The following is a 22,450-nucleotide window of genomic DNA, read 5'->3' on the forward strand; positions in this document are numbered from 1 at the left end:
TCTTCCTTTTTCACATACAAAGAATAGTAGGTAGCAGACGATCACTGCGCAAGCCAGGCATAGATAGTGAGCGGCGCAATAGGACAGCGACAGGAGAACACCAGACAAAGAACACGAACCGCAAACGAGCCGCTTTTGCAGCAGAGATTCTTGGGCCACTAGTCTGCGTAATAACTAAAGCTGGGAAGTTATGCTATCATCCCTACCGAAAAACCAACTTATGTTGCTCCAACAAAGCTCAACACGTTGAAAAAGCAAGATAGAATGGATTATTTCGTTTGATGCTCACTATAGGTCCCACCACTTTGGGAAACTGACCGCCCAACACAATCCACGATCATACAAATAACATGTCTGCACGTGCAATACGATTGCGCCAAAGGCTTAATCCATCATAAAACGCGCAACCAACAACCAGGCGAGTCCGAGTGGATCGCAAGTGGCGAGTGAAAATGTCCCAATGTCCCATCATCATCCTCAGCGGACCGTGATGATCATCACATCATCCCTCGACTACCTCCCATAGGACCGTCCCCCCCATAGAAGCCGCTATTATCGGCTTCTGCCACGCACGCAGACGCAGGTCAACACAATATGCTCATACTGCTACCAACCACCACCTCGCGCTCGTGCGAAACAATAGAGCCGGTTCGATGGGCAACTCCCGGGCTCCGGTTGAGCGACGATTTGGCGTAACACCTTGATAGTCCACCCCCACCCCCCAACCCCAAAACACAGTAGTTTACGGCAACGTGTTTCTGGGGGGCCACTCGAAACTATTTACAACAATTATTTCGCAAAACGATCCAAACCGGTGAAAGTGGGGCGACGGATTTGCAGCGCGCGCCCGCCTTCACGCCATGCTTTATAATGCGCTGGTGCTAATGGTGGGCGGGCGTACGCATACGTAAGAATGATCGCTTTGCGCAAATCATCGCAAATCATGCTCACCAGCCCGGAACACGCCACACTGGTTGAGCGTAGGTAAGCAGCGGCAGAGCTACTAGAGGTGTGTGTGCCAGTATCAAGTACATTGGTTCAAAGCACCGATCGATGGTAGAACAAGTAAGCAGATTCGTGGATTTCGATTCAAGGATATCGATGGAAAGTAAACCTGTATGGGGATTCCAATCAACCATTGGAATTATGAACTCCTCGTGGACTTCCGGCAAAAAGACAACAAACAACAATAACTTCTGTTCACTTTGGCCCGCCATATTGATTGTCACATTTATCTTACCCACCTCCCCGCAGGCAAGTTGACGGACGACGAACAACGGATTGGCAAATTGAGGAGAAAGTTTACCCAACGCAACACAATAACCCACCCCCACATTAGCACCTAGCGCAACTTAACCATTTATGATTCCAACGCGATCGCGACCCCGCAGGCCAGTGCCAGGCCATTTTTCTTATTGCAGCAACTTCGGGAGGAGGTTTGATTACCGTCGTGAGTCACGGGTTGTGGATGGTCACTCTGCTACTACTTTCCACTGACCCCTCTTTCGTGGGGGGAGAGCAACCAGAACCAGCAACCGAAGCGCACCGCGATTAACCGTTTAACCGTTTCGCATGACGGAACTCGTAGCTCACCTCCTCGTCGGAGTTGGAGGCGACCAGCAGAAAGGTTAGCACCAGCAGCAGTAGGAAAAGGTCCCGGCTCTCGGAGAACCAATCCGCGCGTAATAGCTTAATGCCAGATGAAAGTGAATTATGCACGCTAGAGAAAAGCTTGCGCTCCACCGTTCGGCGCGTGCTCGTTCGACTGGATCGGGACTGCAGCAGGAAAAGGGCGTAAAGCACGGTTGGTTGGGCTGGCTCGAGGGCCAAATCATTGCCGGACGGACAGCTTAACAACGGGCGCGCCTTCACTTTCACTTCCGACTTGTGCGCTTCGTCATTTCGGGGACGAAAAGTCGAAGAAATCCATCAGGAAATCATATTTACGACGAAGAGACGCTCCGTGTTACCTCCGGAGTACAAATCTCTGCAGACCAGTCAGTGCCACCACCAAGTGTCATGTGGACGAACGGGAAGCAGGTCTCAACAGGTGACAGTCGGTACTGGCCGGCCTAGAAGGCTCAACGGCAGCTCAACGGTGCAGGTCAAAAAGCAACAACCAACAAGTTCACATTCTCCTTCCGCTTCGGATCAATTCGTGAATTCGTGGTGTACGTTCGACTCCTACTAAGCTTCCTCCGAGATGTTGCACCTCAGGTGTCCCTCCCGGTCTGATGGTTCCTTCTTGCACCACAAACGGAACGGTCAGCCGCACCGTTGTCACTCAGCCCTTACCACCGTGAGGACGACAAACAAACAAACTAATGATTCGAAACAAATTACGGCGCCAGCAGCAACCAACGTGTGACGTCAACGGAGGGACGAGACTGTTGTGTATCACACTCTACTAGAGGACGATCCATGTGCAGCATGCATCTAGAGACTGTGACTGAGAGTGGCAGGCAGGCAGTGGCACGACACACATTGCCCATATCACACACCAAACCTTGTCACATATGGGCGACGACCGAGACTCGGCCAGACAAGACCAGACGACCGACCGGGGGTAGGGGGGCATTTGAGACACTGGCGATGGGTGGGTTTGTGTTTTCTAAGTTTAGCGCCGAGTGCGCCACGGTGCATCTGTCGGTGCACTACCACGTCATCTCACTTTTGGGCGTGAGCGGAGCACACACTGGCGCTCTGTTTGTACAAATTCGCGACGATTAGCATCCATCTCGAACGGCCAGACCAACTTGTGTCTCTCTGCCTCTCCCCATCCTCATATCTTTGCGAAGAAACTGATGCATTCGAAGGGCGCACGCGATCGCGCTGTTTGACGTCTAGTTTGAGGTAGCTGCAGTGCGTGTTGCACAATGCTGGCAAGCGCTGTTCGAGTGGCAGGCAGTCGTTGACATTAGCATCCATGCGAAGCAAAGCCAAGGTTTGAGGAAGTGTTACGGGGGGGGATGTGATAAGTGTTAGACACCTTCGGCAGGCATGCAAACACTCCTATTGGATGCCCTTCTGGGCGTTTTCATGTGCAGCACGGGATAAATATTGGATTTCGACACTTCAGCACCTGTAGCGCCTCGCAAACAGTCGATCCCCATCGATCACGATCACGTGTAACGCGAAGGGATTCCTCGAGAAGCACCCGTTCATTATTCGTGCGCATTGTAGCATTAAAAAAAATAACAAAAAAGAAAACCATCCCAACGAACACGTCAAGAACACACTCCCCTCAATGAACACTACACGAGCAGCGATTGAATGGGGTTCCGATTGAATAGAGACCACAAGGGTTAGGACCGATCAACCTTGGTGGGGTGATACTAAAAAAAAACGAACAAAAAGAAATGCAGAACATGCCACGAGAATCAAACCCCGTCAGTACACTTGAGTTGATTTAGCTCCCCAAAAAAACAGGGGGAAACACCACCGACATCACCTCTATCTAGGCACCGACGCTCCACAACGAGACACCGCGGAGACGACGAGCGAATTCGTGCTGCACGAAGAGCGCGATCTTGAAAACAAACAGATGGCATGCAGGCTGGTAAAGAAAGTGAGAGAGGGAGAGAGACAGAGAAAGCGAAACGGGTAAGATAAGCGTCGCGACGCGGTTTTCGTGAAGATCACACACAGCAATATCAGCACAACGCCGGCTGTACGGATCGCGGATCAAAATTTTAAAAACAAAAAAAAACCCAGCAATAAGAACCCTAGAGCGCGTGCAGAGAGACGGAGTGAGAGAGAAAGAGAACTGAAACGTTCGATATGTTTTGCGAGGCGGGCAAAAACTCGTGATTTAAGAGCATCGAGGACAAGGCCACGCCATCACGCCCAGAACGCGTACGCTAGCTATCGTGTCTAACACCAAGCCGTCCTCCGTCTTGGAGGAAGTTTTCGTGAATTTCGATGCCGTTCAAGAAGCTGCCCTCTTCCTCCGTCCCAAAAAGGGGAAAGTAGACGAAATTCGATTGATGGATGACGACGATGCCGATGCCGTTGCCGTCGGATTTAGATTGGATGCCCCGAAAACTAGGAACCGGTGGCGCGAATCGGCAACACACAACCGGAAAGGTGTTACTAACAAACGAAATTGCCCCGTAGGCGATGACGAGGCGGCAGGCGGCTTCGACGGTGGTGACCAGCACACCTATAATCGCCAGCCAGCCAGCAGCTGTCACGCGGATTGTGACCGAAATGCCAACGCGACCGGAGCGAAACGAAACGGGAAAAGTTGTACAAACGGAACGACCGATGGTGGGTCGCGCAAGACAAGGTAGCTTTGCAGTGTTTAACATTTCATTAAATCGGCAAAAGCTGCTCTCTAAAAACAATCCAAATCATCATAATTTGAAAGAGTTAAGCGAATAATACTGCTAAATAAATGATGATCGTGTCAAGCATAACACATTCGTTCCACAAAATTAAACCAACACGAATTGCTTAGCTAGATAACTGTTATCTTGCTTTGTTATCTAAAACATTTGAAATTTCCTATTAATTTAAACAGTTTCTTTTTTACATATCGTCAGTGTTTCTTTTAAAAAGTTGTTGGAGAGTTATTTGAGAGATATTTGTATAGTTTTATCCGACATCCCAAGACAATTTATATTCAAAAAATGGTTCATCACTAACGACGTTTGTTATAACACATTGCCATAAAAAACAATATTGGAAAGCTTTGGCCACCGATTATGAAACCGAGCGAGCGCTCCATCCGAAAATCAATTACAGCATAATTACCTGTACCAAACCACGCTCGTACGATCACCATCAAACGCTTGATGCTCCCCATAATATGGGCCCGGTGATGGCGCGAACCACATTTGCTGCTCCTCCACTAAATGCTTCCGATTTTTCGAAACATCATAATGCCGCCGCCTCGAACGCAAAAGTGTTAATCGCCCAACTATTAACTGACCACAGCCGGGGCGGGTGCGAGTGCGGGGCGCAGTCCTGCGCAGCGCAGGGCACACGTGAAATGGGCACGTGCCATGCTTTCCCTTGTGCGCGCTTTTACGATTCCCTGCAGAGAAAGTGCACATTGCACAATTCTCATCGCTTCGCGGGTGGATGGACACACACACATTCACACACACACACAAATTGCTTGCCTTTTTTCCGACCGTGGGTGAGTAACGACGAAATCGAAGCAAAGCGGCACCATCTTTGTGGGCTCTACATGTACCCGGCAGTATGTTGCAAACCACCGAAACCACCCCTCCCGCCGGTGTCTTTAGGGACGCTCGGTAATGCGCTCAGAGCCCAACGATCATCGATCAAAGATCCCGGCCCCGGCTTCGGTTGAACGGTGCAACGGCCATCGCCGATCGGGCTCTTTTACATAAAAACTACGTCAATGATCGATTGATTCCCAGCGGCACCGAGGCGTCCACGAAGAAGCAAAACGCTTTTCCATCCAATCACGATCGAATGTGCCCCGGAAAATTGCCCACTTTTGGCCCACACGCCGTGTGCCCTGCCCTGGTAATAGAAAACTTTGTAATAGTTTTTGCTCCTCACAAGCAGCAGCAGCAGCAGCAGCAGCAACACAAGATGCAAAGAGGTACGATATTGGGTTTTAGCTTGTGTGGTAATCGGCATCGGCGAGAGAGCAAGAGCCTGATTTCCTCCTACGAACGCTTACCGATCGATTTCGTTGGATCCTCTTTACCTAATCCTTCGCAGCAGCACCATCACCTTCGCCATGGTTAGAGAGGGTGAAAGAGTTGTGTAATATGGCCGAAGATCTACCATGATCGATCGATTGTCAAAGATGTATATCGCGGGGATCTTTCTTACTTTTTTTGGATTATATCTCAAACCGATTGCATCTTGAAGTAACAAGCTATTTAAGTCGTTTATACAACCGAATATCATTCAAACATAAAACACGTCACGCGTATGCCTCGTACATGCGTGTAAAACATTTGCAAACACATCTCACGATCGCGGCTATTGTGCTTAATTTGCTAGGTTTTCCAAGGAAAACCGGGAAAAAAAACACAAACAAATCATCTGGCCCTGATGAAGATGTGGTTAATCAACACCACGGATTGCCTCCATTGGAACTCCGCTCCCTCAAAACGCAACCCAAATAACCGGGGCGAGTTCGTCAGTGAAAGTGGTCAAAGAGGCTAGACGCAGAAGCATGGAAAGGCAATTTCCCCGTGAATCGATCTCGTAGCTGCCACAGTATCAACAAGGCAGCTAGGGTTGTGCAGTGAAGGAACCAGTTCCTATGAAAATGCTCGTTCGTGCGGGGCTTTGTGTGTCCCGCAACCTACCAAGAGATCGCGACCCACTAACTCGCGATCGCGACATGCACATCGTGTGGTTTTGTTTGCCTTCGCCTTCGCCACACTAAAACGCGGGATGTGATGTTTTCCAAAACCCTGTATTTCATTTCGTTTTCATTGGCCCACTCTCGCTCGCTCGATCGTGACAACGCCAAAGCCCCCGCTGCTGCTGCTGCAGCTGCTGCCCGCGCGTGATGATGACGATCGAAATATGAGTTTGCATTAAAGGGTCTCGCGGGGTCGGCTAAGGCGCGGGATACATTCAACTGTCTCCTACCTTCGCTCGTCGTGTATCTCAATCTCGTTCGGTCTTCAGCCAAACTCGGGTGGCACGATTTTTGGTTACATAAGAAAAACGGGAAACGGTACCCTCTGGCGTGCTCAAAGGCAGCCAGCCAGCAACTCGAAATCCATTTTCCACATCGTGCGTCCACGCTGTGCAGAGCCTCGGCGGAGGAGCCCAAATGATCCGTCCTGGTTTGGACCGGTATGGTGCGGAGCGTTCCACCATGATCACAACAGGAGAGAAAAAATAGAAAGACCGGACTCCGACCCCTTTTTGGGGTTCGTTACGAAAGCATCACGAAATCGTAAGCGATCAATCGGTCGATCGTAAACCCCGTAAGTAAATCGACTCAGCTTCCTAGAGGGACTGGGGCCCTTTTCCGATAGAAATCAGTGCTCCGATGGAGATCAGCAGCCTTTTTATGCCGAAGCAGCAGCGTTGTATCTCGTGATTCATCATGTTGGCAGAGGTCAGGAAAGCAAACTCGATTGTACCAGGGCGAGGATCGAGCGCACAACAAACTAACGTTTATTTTAATGTTCTCTCACCGTGTTTGGCCTCTAACATTTAACGTGATGATGGTTCACTAGCGTAGTGCTCATAAGCGTATGTGAGTTTCAGCTGTGAATGCACCTTAGCTTATCAGCTGCTGCTGGTCCAACGTAACTTTTACCACATACTACCGAAAACACACACACGAGACAGAGAGAGAAAGATAGGATTTACCTTTCCCAGCCCAAAATGATGGCGCTTCTGAACAAGCGTGACCTAAGCAGTGACGATCGTTGACGATTATATTTTTGGTACATGTTGAAGAGCGGCAGCCAGTGACCCACTCATCATCATCATCACCTTGATGATGACTAATCGAGGACGAAATCATCAGTTTGATTTGATGCCGCCAGAAAGAAGAAGAAGAAGAAAAACAACTCTCTCACACACACATGACGGCATTCAATCATCCGCACGACGACGTATCCACCAACAAGATGTGAAGAGATGAAGAGCGCATCGTCTATGGTACGATACCACGAGGGGGTGGGGAAACGTAAGCGAAGAGAACCAACCAGGGACCGTTTTGACCGCGAATCAGGAGGGAACGGACTGCTTACCTTAAACCTTAGGACATCCTTCATGCGGGCCGTCTTGCCGTCGCTGACACAGGACTGGAAGAAGCTGGGCGCCACCGACACACCGAGCGCCTCGCTCGTCATGCCGGTATCGGCGCGCTCGGAGTTGCTGGCTATCACGCGGAACGTACCGAACAGCAGCACCAGCAAGCGCTGCGTGTGGCCTGGCAGTGACATAAGTAATCTGGGGGTGGAGAAGAGAAAAAAAACAGAAACGGAAAAAATCAACAACACGTATTAGAGAAGCAGACAGACAAGAAGTAGTAGCAGCAGTGGCGGCGGCGGCGGCGGCGGCGGCGGCGGCGGCGGCAGGATGATGAAAAATCGATTAAACATCTTTTTTGGAAACACTGCTCCCTCCGCCAAACAAGCTCCAACGCCCGTTTTCCGCTACCCTTTTCTTCTGCATAGAGCCGAAAGACATCTTCTAAATTTGGTACATCGATCAACACCACCAGCAGCAGCAGCGGCGACGATCAACTCTGGGCGCGGGAGACCAGACCAGAGTTGTTGCCGGTGGTTGACAAAAGGGGCCGGAGGGGGGGGGGGGGGTCATGATACCGCCGCCACGTAAACACAGTCACTCTGTCTAGGGCGGACCCGATAATGTCCACGCACGTAGTCATCGCGCGGACCGCTTCCGGTTTACTCGTGCTCCGCCGGTGATTCGTGAAACAAGTTTGTGCGTGTTGTGCGGTACTGATGGGCGGTGGCCACCGCCAATCGAATGAGCAATCTCGTGTGCTGGGGGAGGGGAAGTTGTGTTCTGGGTGTTCTGGACCTCTTTTCGCCTCTCGTCTGACGGGCGATCGTTTACAGAAACGTCTCATGGTCGCCGCTGCGTAGGCTAATATCCGTTTGGTGCAGTTGCCTACTTGCACCGGTGGTGGTGCTCGGTAAGAAATGAGGTGGCAAAAAAACGTGAAACGGCCTTGACCGGTTCCTTCTCCCTCACCGGGAGGGTATCCGGTGATCCAGCGCGTATTCCGATCGGTTTGGCTAACCCGCCAATTTCTTAAACGAAAATGACCATTGGGTATGGTTTGGGAGGTTAGCTATTCTTTAACTACTTTCGCTTATCGGGTTTAACAACAATAATTGCATTGTTAATGTACTTATTTCTCTTGAACTCGCCTTTTTCATAATATTACTGTTCCTTCTAAACAGCTGTTCAATCCTTCTTCATTTTTATCGCATGTTGCATTTAAAACAAAGCAGAACGTCCCTCTCCTCCAGGTGACTTATCAATAAATGCGTAATACGGAGGTCTGTTAGAGGAAGAAAACAAAAACACTCACTCCAACCATTGCACAATACTAGCTAGCTAGTCTGCTGTTTATCAAGCTATCAATACCGCGATTGCTCGATAGGCTCATGGGTCTACAGATAAGCACAGTGTACGGAGTGTCACACAATCCCTACCACTAGGGTTTGGTTTTGGGCTTGAACCAGTAATCACTGCCCAGCGTTTACTTATCGCGCCACCAATTAGCCGGCGACGGTGATCTATGAGAGCAACCGAACAACGGCCAGGATTTTGTGATTCGATTACCCCTTGCGGCCGTCGCTGACGCAACATTTCTACGCAAATTTATGCTCCCACCAATCGTGGTATCGGCGGCCCGCATTCAATTGGCCTGATTCGTCGTCGAACGTGCCGCAAAATTCCTGTGAATCCGTAGCCGTAGACTCAACCGGAAAGAATTGTTTCTTCCGGTTCACAAGCACGGCTCATCCGATACCCGGTGTACAAGATAACGCGACGACGAGCGACACACGACCCACGGCCTGAGCACAGTACAGCTCTCTGCATGGCCCTGCTACAGCCAATGGCCCGGAGCCGCTGATGACGGTGATGACGATGGATGATGATATCACAGGGAATACACACTCACAGGGGTGATGGTCCCAATGGTTCCCAACCCTGAGTGAAAACCTGTTGCAGCAGCAGCAGCAGCGTTTGCCCTTCGACGTTCGTTTTCCTTTTCGTCGTTTTTTTTTTCCTTTTACGAGATAAGATAAGATAAGAGAAGCATCGCGTGTGCCATCTCTCAAGTGGCTGTTCGTCGTCGTCGTCGTTCTCGTCAGCGCGTTGTTTTGCTTCTGCGCACTTCTCCGCCAATTTCAGCAGCCTCCCAGCGGTGCCGGTTCTCGGTAGGTCGACGATATATCTGTCCTTATCGTGTCGAAGGACGTGATCGAACCCATTGAATGAAGCGATTTTGGTGGCACCCTGGACATAGATCTTGGCGGAAACTGTACTACTGTAGTGTGGCAGATGTTAAAAAGCTGTTCATTCGATGCAAAAAATGCAATATATCTCTTCTACAGTTGGGCATATCACCGGAAGCGACATCCATCAGCACTACCGAGTAACATTTAGGTGCAATTCCCTACCACAATTACCATAAAACACGATGATTTCCTTTCCTTTACCAGCACTGAATGCACACACCAACCACAGCAATTAAGTGTGTTACGTCCGGAAAGTGAAAGGTTAGTATCGTTCGCTTCAAAAGGCCAGCGCCAAGCGCACGCCTTTAAAAGGAACATGATAAAGTTCATGTCTCTCCATCACATGCACCACGATCGCTTGCAATGATCGTGGCCCACAAGAAGTGACATTGCGCGCGACGCCGACGGCGGAAACGAACGGAATCAAGGATCATCATCCACCATCCACCATCAACATCATCATCATCATCATCACGACATGATCGTGCGAGAAACCGCGGAGACGTGCTATCAAAAGTTAAATTATAGCATTGTGCCCCCCATGCATGCCATCATATCCCCATGTACCTTCTTCCCTTCGTCGTGGAGGGAAGAACTACCCTCTAGGGACCACCACCAGCCGTCGTCATCGTCGTTCCGTGATGCTCAATTAACATTCGTCGCCGTACCCCTTCGCTGCTCGCCCCCCACCCACAACGTCCAATCATCCGGTGGTAGTCAAATTCGGTGTCTCTCGAAGTGGCCACTCACTAACTTTCACTCGGATAGCAGATAGGAAGCTGGGATCGTCCGGTTGAGACGGTGAGTCGGTGGGTTCAATTATGCACTTCCCTTGCGTGACTATGGCAGCAGCAGCAGCAGCAGTCCAGCAGCAGACCACCTACGCCACCACTACGCAAGACAAAGCACACGAGCGGAAGATTTGTGTTCCGCCCAAAGTTACGGACCAACCAAGCCAGACTATTAGAGCGCCAGGAGTTCCGGAGTTCCGAAAAGTCTGGTCCCTCCGAACCACCGGGGGAAAAAAATCGGGGGAAAAAATCATGTTATCATCAACTGTCCCATACGCTCATAGCACCGCCTGGGAGGCTTGGCTACAGGGCGGCCCGGGCAGCCTTGAATTCATTATCGAATTCTTCGAAAACGTTTTCGTTCCATCAACTTTCACCTTTCGCTCACACACAATCCGTGTTACCCTTTCCCGGTTCGGATCCGGTACCGCAAATGGGTCGGTTCTAATTGAGCAACACACCGAGCATGCCCGGTATATGGAAGCACACTTCCCTTCGGGGTGTAAATTGCAGAGCAAGGGAATTACCAGACACCGTGTCTAGTGGCCAACGTACGGTGAAACGAAGTGTCAAGAGGGTACTCTACGCCGAATGACTTGACAAAGCGAGGCGGTGGAGGGAGGGGGTGCTGTAGAGTAGCTAATAATTGCTGTCATTATCCATCGGACTCGACTCGAGTTCTAATACTTCCGGCCCTCCCGGCGGGAGATTACTTATTCTCGACCACACACTAGCGTCTGCGAGAGCGGTTTGTGTAGGAAATCGCAGAACGCCTCCCCGCCCCCACCAGCAGACACAACCCTCGCGGATCACTCGCGGTCGTGGTGTGAAACGGTTGATCTACATCATGTCTCGACGACGCGACCATGTCAACATCCGTCCATCATCGTCACATCTCGCCGCGGTCACCGGGATGATGCTGGGGTGTTGCCGATCGTTTTCTTTGAGGCAAAACGCACACACACCCACACACTGTGTCGAACAACAGCAGATGGCAAATGTCACCCAGCCCGACCACAGGTTCGTCGTAGTCGCGAGAGACTGCACAGGTGTGCTACTACTACTACCGGCCACGTTGGAGCGGGCCAACCAATCATCCCAAAATTGGTAACATGCCCCCCTCGAGGCGGTACCATAATGCAAAGTGGCCCGTAACGGTGAGTAGGTGCGGGGCGGCGACCGCACACTGTGCGGAACGAACTGTCACTCCCACGTCGTGTCTGGCAGCAGCAGCAGTTGAATTGAAAGATGCTCCCCTTCCGCGGAACATCTTTGCATTGCTCCAGTAGCGAAAGTCGAAACATCGGCATCCGGCGTATCCGGAAACCACCGGGTCCAAGTCCACCGTTGACGGCATCATCATCATCATCATCGACCAGCCTTTGCCACACCTTATGCCACTCATGCACACACATGACACGTACGCACGCACGCACGTACAGAGAATCGGATGTACGTACGAGTCGCGACGCCAGCCGCGACCATAAAAGTCACACCAAAAATTAACCTCTTAATTAAGTTCAATTTTACTACCATGTTTGCGTCCACGTCGGGACACAACCATATGGGTCGACCGCCACACCCCTCTCTATCGCTCTTTCTCTCTCTCGGTCACGGTTCGACCCAGCTCCAGTGGGGAGCTCGCTCTGCTGCAAACTCTGCCTCGAGAATTGACGGTGGTGATGGTGATGGTGATTGTGATGGTGATGGTGATGGTGATGATGATGATGATGATGCTGGCAATGTGGTTAGATATAGGTGACGGTGACGGCCACACGATTTTCCACTCATTTTCCACGCGAACAGCTTTTACATTGAATCGTGTGCGTTACGTATTTCATCATTTACGAAGCAGTTCAGTCTGGATAAGCCCGGAATTGATGGCACGGCCTATATTTTTTTTAAATGTTATTCCTCTAAAACATTTCTTTTAATTTGCTTCAATTAATATAGCTTTGTATTTCATTGGTTGAAAATAGTAAATCTTTGGTTGCTTAAAAACAACTCAATAAAAGCGCTAGAATTAACGTCGAAAAGTGTCGAAATGTATCACTTTCGCATGGAATTACTTCACTTCTTTTACACATATTGCGACTACAATTCCAATGATGGATCAGTCTGCACACGAAAGCATCTCAAATGCCAATCCAATTCGCCGATCCGCTCTACTCTTAGTGTCCACAATTGGCAACGCGTGTATCGGACATGGTAAAACCATACCCGATACGCGGGACACGAATTCCCCTTCCCCACCCCACACAGCTGTCTGCCATTTCAATGTTGTATCGCGTGAAAATGCCGTTTTGGCGCCGGCATCGTGTACCGACCGGCACCGCGCGGTCCACCCCGTCTGGCCAAATCAAACTCATCGCCCCATCGAACGTCATCAATTTGGCACCAACAAGTGACCGGACTGGTGGTACCGGCGGTACCGGTACCACTGGCGTTGGCAACACCACTTATCACACTTGTTTGACAAATCGATGCAATGTCCTCACATCCCTTAAATGGGTGACGCGGGGTATGGGCCGGGCTACAGGCACCTTTGCTGGCCGCATCATGATGGTGGTATAGGTGGTGCCTATATTGGGAGCGACCAGCCGTAAACCACGGACTAGACCATAGAAGCAGTAGGTAGGTAGGTTGTGTGGTGTAGTAGTGCCGCTCTGCTAGATAGAAATATCTTCTCTGCACAATCTTCTCGCTCTCGCGATCTCTCCTTCTCGCCTCGAAGCACAGAACGACCGAAATCGTAGCTCATCTTCGCAGCTGCAGCAATGGACCCCCGCCCGGGGCACTGCTGCAAGACCGTTGCAACATACGGCTCGCGCGCACGCCGCACACACATCGCACATCGCGCATCGGCCTGCCAGCGACAGGGTTCATAGGTTGGGCGGGCATACAACCGACGACGCGCCATCGCAAGCTGCGGGAGGTGAAACTATTTCAACAATTTACGAGCAAACTAAGGCGGTTCAGGCCTGATCAGGCAGCAACCCGGTACGTACGATGACGAAACGTCAGATGACAGAAGGGACGACCACCACCACCACCAGCAGCACCATCAGTACTAACGATCGTCGAGCACAGAGTGTGTCCCACGCCGAGCGGTTTGACGTACTTCGACGTGTGTGCATCCGCCGTGGTGATGCGGGGGCGCTATTTAGCAGCACTCGAAGCTCATTAAGATCGCTATCAACCGTAAGCTACCAGACAGGGGACAAGACACTGATCAGATTAGCCCCCGCTTAGTTTGCTAGCCAAAAATATGAATTCTTCAAATCCGGTCCGGGTCCGCCGAGCGACGACGTGGGCCACACATTGTCACCGCACACATTAGCCAACTAATGCTCATCGAAGTGCCGCAAGGGCGGCATTTTTGATGATCAGCATCGCGATAGCCCTGAATGGAGACCACCAGCGGGTAGCATACCGCCGTCACATTTGGTGGCCTGGCTGGCTGGGACGCCAACGGATGTGCGAACCAAAAGAAGCCGCACCGCGCGTCAGCAAGTTCGAGAAATTGGAACAATGCTTTCCATTGTCCATTGTGTGCTGCTTAGCGATCGGTTGGGAGTATCGGTGTGTGCGCGTGTGTGTGCGACCCTTTTATGGGACGGGTGCGTCCGTCTTCCCTGGTCCCTGGCAAGAGGAATTTTCTAAGTGCCGAACGAATTCATAACCCGAACGATGACGATGCGCCGCCTCAATTAATCACGCCGGACACTTTGGAAAGCCAAAGCTGTACGAAGCGACGCGACGCATTACTAATCGACCGTGCACTCACTGCTAGCGTTGGCGGCTACCCCTTCTCCAAACGATAATCAAATGAACAATATGGATTCAAAAAGAAAACACGCTGGTAGCAAGCTGTTTTGAAGCACTTACCGGCTGCAAGTGAGCCACTGTTTGTAGATCCATTATCATCGTCATTTAATATTTCAATTCTATTTCATAAATACAACTAGAGGCATTGCGAGGTATCATTGGACGTTATATGGAACAGTTGCAGATAGATGTCATGAGCACAACAGATGACGAACCATCTCGTATAGTCTCCTTCGATATGCTAGCTCCTTAGAACATATTGTGTTTGCTTATAGCATAAGTTTCAATGAGTACATACAACACTTGCGCTGCAAGGAAATCTCTGATGACGATAGCACCCCATTCCAGATTAGGACTAGGTGGGTTGCATTACGAAGCATTCTCCGAAAGTCACGAAACTCAAATCAACAGAGTTAGGTTACGCCCCCTAGCGGCTTTCATAATTTATCTCCACCAGCCGTACCCCGTACGATCATTGCACACCAATCCGTCGACCACAGAAGCGAATAGCGAATCGGGCACAGTCGCCAGCAACAGCTGTGGTGTAGTAAAGCGGCGTCGATGGGAAGCAATGCTTTTAGCAATGCATTTAGCAAGAAATCTTTAGAATTCATACTCCTACCCCGGTTCGACTACCAAACTAACGCTCAAGAATGTGCGCAAGCCGGCGTGGCATCGGGGCGGTTGCGCGAAGCGTACGCCATCACCGCGGCTTGCACAGGCTTCAAGAACCCCCTCTTGTTGGCCTAAACCAACAATCATAACCCATACCCCTCTAATCGCCAACCAGGGAAAGAAAACGTACCAACGAGCAATGCTTTTGAACGCTATTTGGAGATGAAACCAATCGCCCAAACAATGGCCAATGAATAATGACTGTTGACCTCTATAGATACGATCACGCGGCGTACCACGGATACACCACTGATTAGTGTAAGGGGGGAGGTTGGTTAACTTATGCTGAAGGTCCCCCCGCCACAACATCCATCTTTATGAACTTCGAAAAGATGGCAACATCTGGCTGGATGGTTGATAATTCGATTAAGGCGATAACGTGATTACCCCGTCCAAGGTTATATGGGCACTGTCCGCGAGACGACACCAACGACGTTGTTGCTACATCCGCGGCTTTGCGCTCCATAACTGAGTTAACTTCCAACATAAACCCACTCCAATCCGAGACACGGTGCTGCCGGCACAATTGAAGAAAAGCGCTTAAAGAGAGAAGAAGAGGAACCGACCGACTTCTCCGTCCGTCAATCAGTACGATGTCTAATTCCAGCATACACACCGAATGTCTCAGCATAACCCTACATACCGATCACGAACCTGCAGGAGGAATGTATGCGTTGGCATCATCAACGGAGCTGGACTTCCAACTGGGTCATCGGTTAGGTTTCGATGCGAAGAGCGCTCCTCTCCTGTGAACCTTCGAACCCTGATGTGTGCACATACATCTGTTATCGTTTAACGCATATCGTGCGTTACCCCCGACTGCGGTCGCCATTCAGCGTCCCTTCCGTGTCTACCCAGTACCCGTTGTGCGCAAGAAAGGGGTGAGTTGGCCACGCTACGACAAAGCAAGAACCCAAACACACATTCTTTGACTAGCCTCCCTCCTGCAAGGGGCCATTGACATCCAGCAGCACGGGTCGATTGCATGTTGCAACGTAACAAGGTTTGGTTCAACGTTGCTCGTTGTGGTCACCGAATCTATCCGGTTGTACTTCTCTCTCTCCGGCTCCGGTTGCTGACGCCCGTCCCGAGGAGCGATAAGCGAACGTCACAGCAAAATTGAATTAAGGCTGGCCGGCCGCCCCATTGCGTGAGCGCAGCATGCGATCACTCTCTTGTAGTGTTCCCTCCCGGGTGTGTGTGTGTGTTTTGATAAAAGCGACTTCTTGCGGCCTGGCCTGCCTTGCATACGCGATCGGCGTCGGCGTTTTTAGCCAGAAATCCGAGCGCAGATAGTAGGCGGTGGTGGCCGCAAGCAGCAACAGTAGCACCGCGGCACCAGCCCCACCACCACCACCATTGACACAGTGTAGATGTTGCCAACGTCGTGTATGTCTTTTCATTAGATGCATTCCTCTCAATTGCGTTAGCGCGTTTGTGGGAGGGCCAAGTGCTGTTGCGAAGAACTCTGCAACAGAACAGACTTGCAGGACTTTGTGGCAACGCGAGGACCGACACTGGAGAGTGGTAGTGGTCTGCGTGGGGTTCGAAAGCACTTTCAAACCGCGCCACGCGTACGGGCGGAGTGCAAAGTGGATCAAAGTGGAAGTTTAGCTGCATTAGTTCGCATTAACGGTTCGCTACACCCCCTCGTGGGGCGTGGGCTTGGTTTTGTGCTGGAGGTTGAATTCCGCAACCTTGAGACACCCCATCGGTCCCGCCGCCCAAGCAACAGGTGTTTATTTTGCTGCATACAGACACCGCCTTCGGTTCATAGGCACAGCCCGTAGGAAGGCCAATGCTGATGCTTGTTTGGATTTGAGGATTCAGAGTTCATTAGTTTTACCCCGAAAAACAACACTACAAGAAAATAAGAAGCGCCCATACCATTGTCTTCGATCAAGACGATCAAAAGATGATGCAGATGCAGGACCATCAAGCATCAACAAAGAGGCGACAAAGCGAAGGAGCACATTGATGAAGCAACACATAAACCCACCCGTCATCATCGCGAGCTGAACAACCGCCGCTACTGTCGTTGTTGTTGTTGTGGTGAAGCAACCCTTTGGCATTGGCCGGGGCCGGGGCTTGTTGCATCGCAAACGATCGCCGAGGCGCTTCTGTGGGCCTTCTGCCTTACATTGATGCACCGCAGCATTACCCAGACAAGAAGAAGTGCAACGAACGCACGATCAGGCTACGATGGTGGGTGTTGCAACAGCCACCCTCGAGTCTCCGCCACCCCATCATGACGAGACGATTACCAATCGTTTAACATCGTAGCAGGCGGCATTTCGTGGCCTTTTGTAGGCACGCGAGCAGAAGGACGGAAACCGTTTCGTTTCAGACTTCTCTTTTCCCTCTTTTTCCGTCTTATTGTCCTTCTGACCGCCAGAGAGCTAAAAGGTAAAGACCAACAGCATTAGGACAGGATGAACAACGAACCCTATCTGGGTATATCATGTTGGTGGCTTTTGTCTCACATCAAAGGCCATGGGATGGTTGACGAATCGGGAAAGGAAACATTGTGCGCGCCGAGACCATGCGGTCTATTTCAGCCCCTCTCTTCATGGTAGTGCAGATTCGACAATGATTATATTTTGTCAGTTTTGTTGTTGTCGTTTTCGGCATGGTCGAAATGGCCCCGATAGTCTCGGTATCTCACGATCAACAACAAGACAATTAGCACCGATTTCGCGTGTCCAGCATGACACGTAACGAACCGCGACCGCAGCCTCTGATGTGTGGTCATGTTTGGGTTCCCTTTCTTATCGCACATCCGTAGTACGCTCCGTCTGCTGTGGACAGTGCCAGTGCTTCTTAATCATCATTTCACGCGACTCTTATCACACCTGCCTCCGTGGGCCACTTCGCTCCTCACACCGCCAGCAGCAAGCTTGCGCGTCATCAATTCCCCTCCCAAGTGCACTTACTTGTGTATCTTCTCCCGCTGCTCGAGCTCATCGTCGAGGTCGACAATCTGGAACAGTTCCGCTTCGCCGTCGCGCCCAAACACGCCGCCCGGTAGCTTGCGCAGGAACTTTTTCAGCACGCTCGCGATCGTGTAGACGGAATAGTTGTCCACGTTCACCAGCCGGCCCTGCTGCAGGAAGTGAATCAGCTTCTTCATTGCGTTCTGGTTACCGGGCGCCCGGAACACATCCTTCCGGAAGGGGGCCTCCTTGTTCAGCTTCAGTATGAGCACCAGCAGCGGTCCGGGAATGTCGTTCTTGCATACCTCCTCCAGCGGTACCCCGAACTTCACCTTCTCCAGACGGTGCGGGTACTGGGCGCCCGGATGACCACACGAGGTCACCACACTCCCGAGCGTCGCCGCCCGCCGATGCATCCTTTGCGCCCAGCTGTACATCCTCTGGCCGGGCAACAGTACAGACACACACACAGACGCACACAACCGGAATGAAGATAAGAAGGGAGTGGGGCGGTTATCCTTTCTAATGGCCCCTCTCAACACACACAGACAGACACAGACACCCTGCGAGGGTGACACGACAGCCGCGGCAATCACTTGACCTACACAGAGTTCACGATGGACCGAGAAAACCACCGGACGACGCGTGCTCTACTTTCTAGCAAACAGACACACACGCACACGCACTTCAGGGATACACACACGCCACACCAGGCAGCCAGAATGAGGATTTCCCGGGCAGGCTTTTCACACTTTCACCCGGCTCGACGGCCAGCGTGCGGGGGGCAACGACGAGACGATAGAAAGCACACCACCGTCTGCACCACTTCCATAGGCCATATTTTCCGGTGTTCCGGCGCACAGACACACACACCTCGCACGAGCGCACTACACAATCTGCTTCTGCTGCTGGCGAGCGTTACTTTGATCCGCAAGCGCACCACCTCCCGACAGCGATGTTGCGGCGACGATGTGATTGCTTCGATTGCCGCTGCTTCGATGGAGACCACACCACGACCACCGCCACTCGAGAAGGCCTTCTTCGCTCCGGCCGTTTGGGATTCCGCAGCTGCTGCTGCAGCGCTGCTTCGATTTCATTCACCTGAGGAGGCTTCTCTCGCAGGGTTACTACATATAGTATAGTCCTATATGTAGCTCCTTTTCCCGATTTTTTCCTTTACTCCTCCTGTGAAGAGAGAGAGAAAGAGAGAGAGAGAGAGAGAGAGAAAGAAAGAATGAGAGAGAGAATATGAGAGGAATGAAAATGGATAAACATGGGTCTAAGCGGGCCAGAATGGTCCCCAGACCAACAACCGCAGCTCACAGATGAATCATAAAACGGTTCAAGACGCTATAGGGTCAGTCACACCTCTCTTCCCCGCGGACGATACTCAAGCTGTTGGTTTTTAAGTTTTTGCTTGCGACGGCACCCCCTTCCCTTCCCCTTTCCTCTCTCGCACAAACTCAGATTTATGATCCGGATTCGGTTCAATGATGGGAAAAGGTGTCACTGAACATCGGTACCCATTACCGCACTTTAGGCACGGGGAAGGTTGAATGCAGAAGGAAAGGTAGGATATAGAAAAAAAAAGGTTGGCATACGGATCCCAGGGATGGTCGTATCCTCCCCAGACTGTCGAAGGAGCTAGGCCGGCCGTACAGCGTTCTCGCTCGCATTTCAGGTCACTTTCGAGCTAGCTCTCTCGTTTGGCGTGTGTTATCCTTGCTAGCCATCCAGCCAACTACGGGTATGTGTATATCTGTGTGTGGTTACCCATCAGTACTTTCTCTCGTTTCTCGTGGTTTCCGCTTATCAGCAGTAGCGGAGCTCCGATTTTTGGCGTTTTTCAATGAACGGACATTCCAGCGGAAGAAACATGTGAGAAGCGTTCAAGAAACTCCGGGGGTCAGACAAAGCTTGATTGACGAATGGATGGAGCACCACCTACACGTCTTTTAGTAAAGTCACACACACGGGCATGCATACACACACTCACACGAGATGCTCTGCGATCGCGCACAGAGGCAACCCCGCCTGGGCAACAGCATCACATAAACCGTGAATGATTTTTCCGGTGACCGACCAAACCCCATCATCCCCGGGAATTTACGGCATCGAGCAAGCAACTCCTCAACTCCTCGCACACACTCTAACAGAAGACGGGTATCGGCTTCCAAGCCGAAATGCGTCGCTTCCCCCTCTGTCCCCTCCGAAAGAGGTGGGTGGTGAAAATTCAATTTTCCAACACTTTTCTTGCCTGCTGCTCCAGAAGAGGACCAACGGTCACACACACACGCACTCGTCACACAACCATTCACAAGATCCGGCAGGGTCAGCAGACAATCGTCTCACGAGATGAACGCGGCGACGGCACCATCATCGAAGCAACCCAACCAACCAGCCAGCCAGCCAGCCAGCTGGTGTGCTGAGAACACCACCCAGGTCGGGGTCCCGCGGATTATCCACGGCCTGCTCGTCTCTTATATTTAGCCCAAACTTGTAAGCATTCCGGGCCCGATGGTCGACCTCTTCCTTCCGCGGCGGAGAAAGTGAAACGCGATGGGGCGGCAAGAAGCGAGAACGAAAAGTGGGAGCACCAAACAGCAGCGCGACGACGCCAGAAACGATGTGTTCCGATTTTTCACTCTCGATTTTTTTTTATTCGTGTCAACATTCCCATCATTCCCATCTCATCATAGTCCAACAACCAAACGGCGCACAAGAAACCGTAAATCACAGAAACACAAGAACACTGCGGACCCGCTACCAGCTTTTGGACAGCAACCTTTTTACCTTTCGCCGATGCCGATGAAAATTCCGGATAATTTAACAAAAAGTTAGAGACGGTTTCACGCAGAGAGTTTCGTTCTTCTCCGACCAGAGCAGATTTCGTTGGGAGCGTCCGTGTGCGGTTGTGGTGCACTCTAGTATCCCCGGTGTGTGTAAAACGGTGAAAAGATCACGCTACTATGCTGCCGAGAGCACAATTTAGGATTTACTACTGCAACTACTACTGAAAATAGCGTGCCGCTCGGCGCGGAGCGGAGGAGCGGGAGTTTTGCTGTTTTGCTTGCCACTTTTTGCTGCAAGGGAATCTCGCGAGTTCATCACTGCAACGGCAAGCTTACTTGACCCAGCCACCCTGCCCTGTGTAATTTCGATGCCGTTGATGTGCTGAAATTTCCTGTATCGATATTTAAAAAAAACCGGTTAAAGTGTTGTTGAAAGACAAAATTTTTATATTAATTGATTTTATCGTACTTAACCCGTTTTCAAACTGGATTTAATTACCGTAACCGTAACTAACATTTACCAGTGCCCTGATACCGACGACCGACGTCACCATTACGTACACTTCAACATAAGCTTTTTGCTTAATTTTGATAGAGCGTTCTCTTTTCGGTCAGGTTAATATTTCAAGTTAGGCAAATAAAGGTAAAAAGAAAAGGGTGTTCCAGTAGGAGCATCAAATCATGCGCCGGTTTATTTAGTTCCATTACGATTTTTATCTTCCTCTTTAAAAAGGCAGTTTCCTCGCTCCATCAGTCTGTATGCAACATCCATCCAGATGAGTTTACCACGGCTTCCTCTTTCAAACAATAGCTCCGCTCCCCTTCACTTTCTTCTCTTTCCTGTCGCAATCTATAATATACTGTATACCTGCCCCTTGCCATTCGATTGCCCTTCACACAGGAACGTGGAACAAAATATGAAGCCCGAAAGGGTGTTCCCTACAGAGCGGAAACAATGCGGTTTGCAAGGTTTGATATGAAATTATGTTGGTTCTACAGGAAGTCTGATATAGTTGCCATTTGCGGTTCCCAAATGCATCTAGGACGCTCTAATACTAGGTACCCTATTTTGAGAAAATTCATCCGCCTTTCTCGGCAGCCTCCCGGTAGAGATGGGAATAGCAGAATGTCCACAAACCTTCTGGATTCTGGATTTCTACTCTTTGCATGAAATAAAATCAAACAGAAACCGTTCCAACGGAATCGAAACAAACACATAAACTTCGAAAATTACATTTTCCAAAGCAACGGATCAACACTTCCGCTATTAACGTCCCTCCTCTCCTTAACACTCACGAGAGCTCCGGTATTGATAATGGAACAGCGCACCTTCATAAGCAACAGGTACCGGTTGCGATACAAGAGAGTGAAACTACCCCCTAAATAACTACTATCGACAGCCTGAGCGCAGGCAAGCAGACGCGGCGACGATGGGAATGACGACGATGCCGAAAACCGATGACCGATGT

General features: G+C 50.7%; 2 protein-coding genes across 7 annotated transcripts in view; both read right to left on the bottom strand.

Annotated features, from left to right (window-relative positions):
* LOC125954064 (uncharacterized) overlaps positions 1-21,204 on the bottom strand; it is a 34,312-nt gene extending 13,108 nt beyond the window's left edge. For all 5 annotated transcript variants that reach the window (XM_049684058.1, XM_049684056.1, XM_049684057.1 and 2 more), the window contains exons 1-3: positions 20,983-21,204; positions 18,190-19,374; positions 7,710-7,911 (exon numbers count right to left, since the gene is read on the bottom strand). In XM_049684058.1, the coding sequence (XP_049540015.1) occupies positions 7,710-7,911; positions 18,190-18,626 (639 nt within the window). In that variant the 5' untranslated portion in view covers positions 18,627-19,374; positions 20,983-21,204. The remainder of the gene's footprint in view (positions 1-7,709; positions 7,912-18,189; positions 19,375-20,982) is intronic.
* A 437-nt stretch (positions 21,205-21,641) lies between these two features.
* Positions 21,642-22,450, bottom strand: part of LOC125953314 (general transcription factor IIH subunit 1) — a 4,484-nt gene continuing 3,675 nt past the window's right edge. For both annotated transcript variants that reach the window (XM_049682797.1, XM_049682796.1), the window contains exon 5: positions 21,642-22,450. This exon is cut by the window's right edge and continues 338 nt beyond it. The gene's annotated coding sequence lies outside the window, so the exon portion shown is untranslated.

Source organism: Anopheles darlingi, chromosome 3, assembly GCF_943734745.1.
Source record: "Anopheles darlingi chromosome 3, idAnoDarlMG_H_01, whole genome shotgun sequence".
Lineage (NCBI taxonomy): Eukaryota > Metazoa > Arthropoda > Insecta > Diptera > Culicidae > Anopheles > Anopheles darlingi.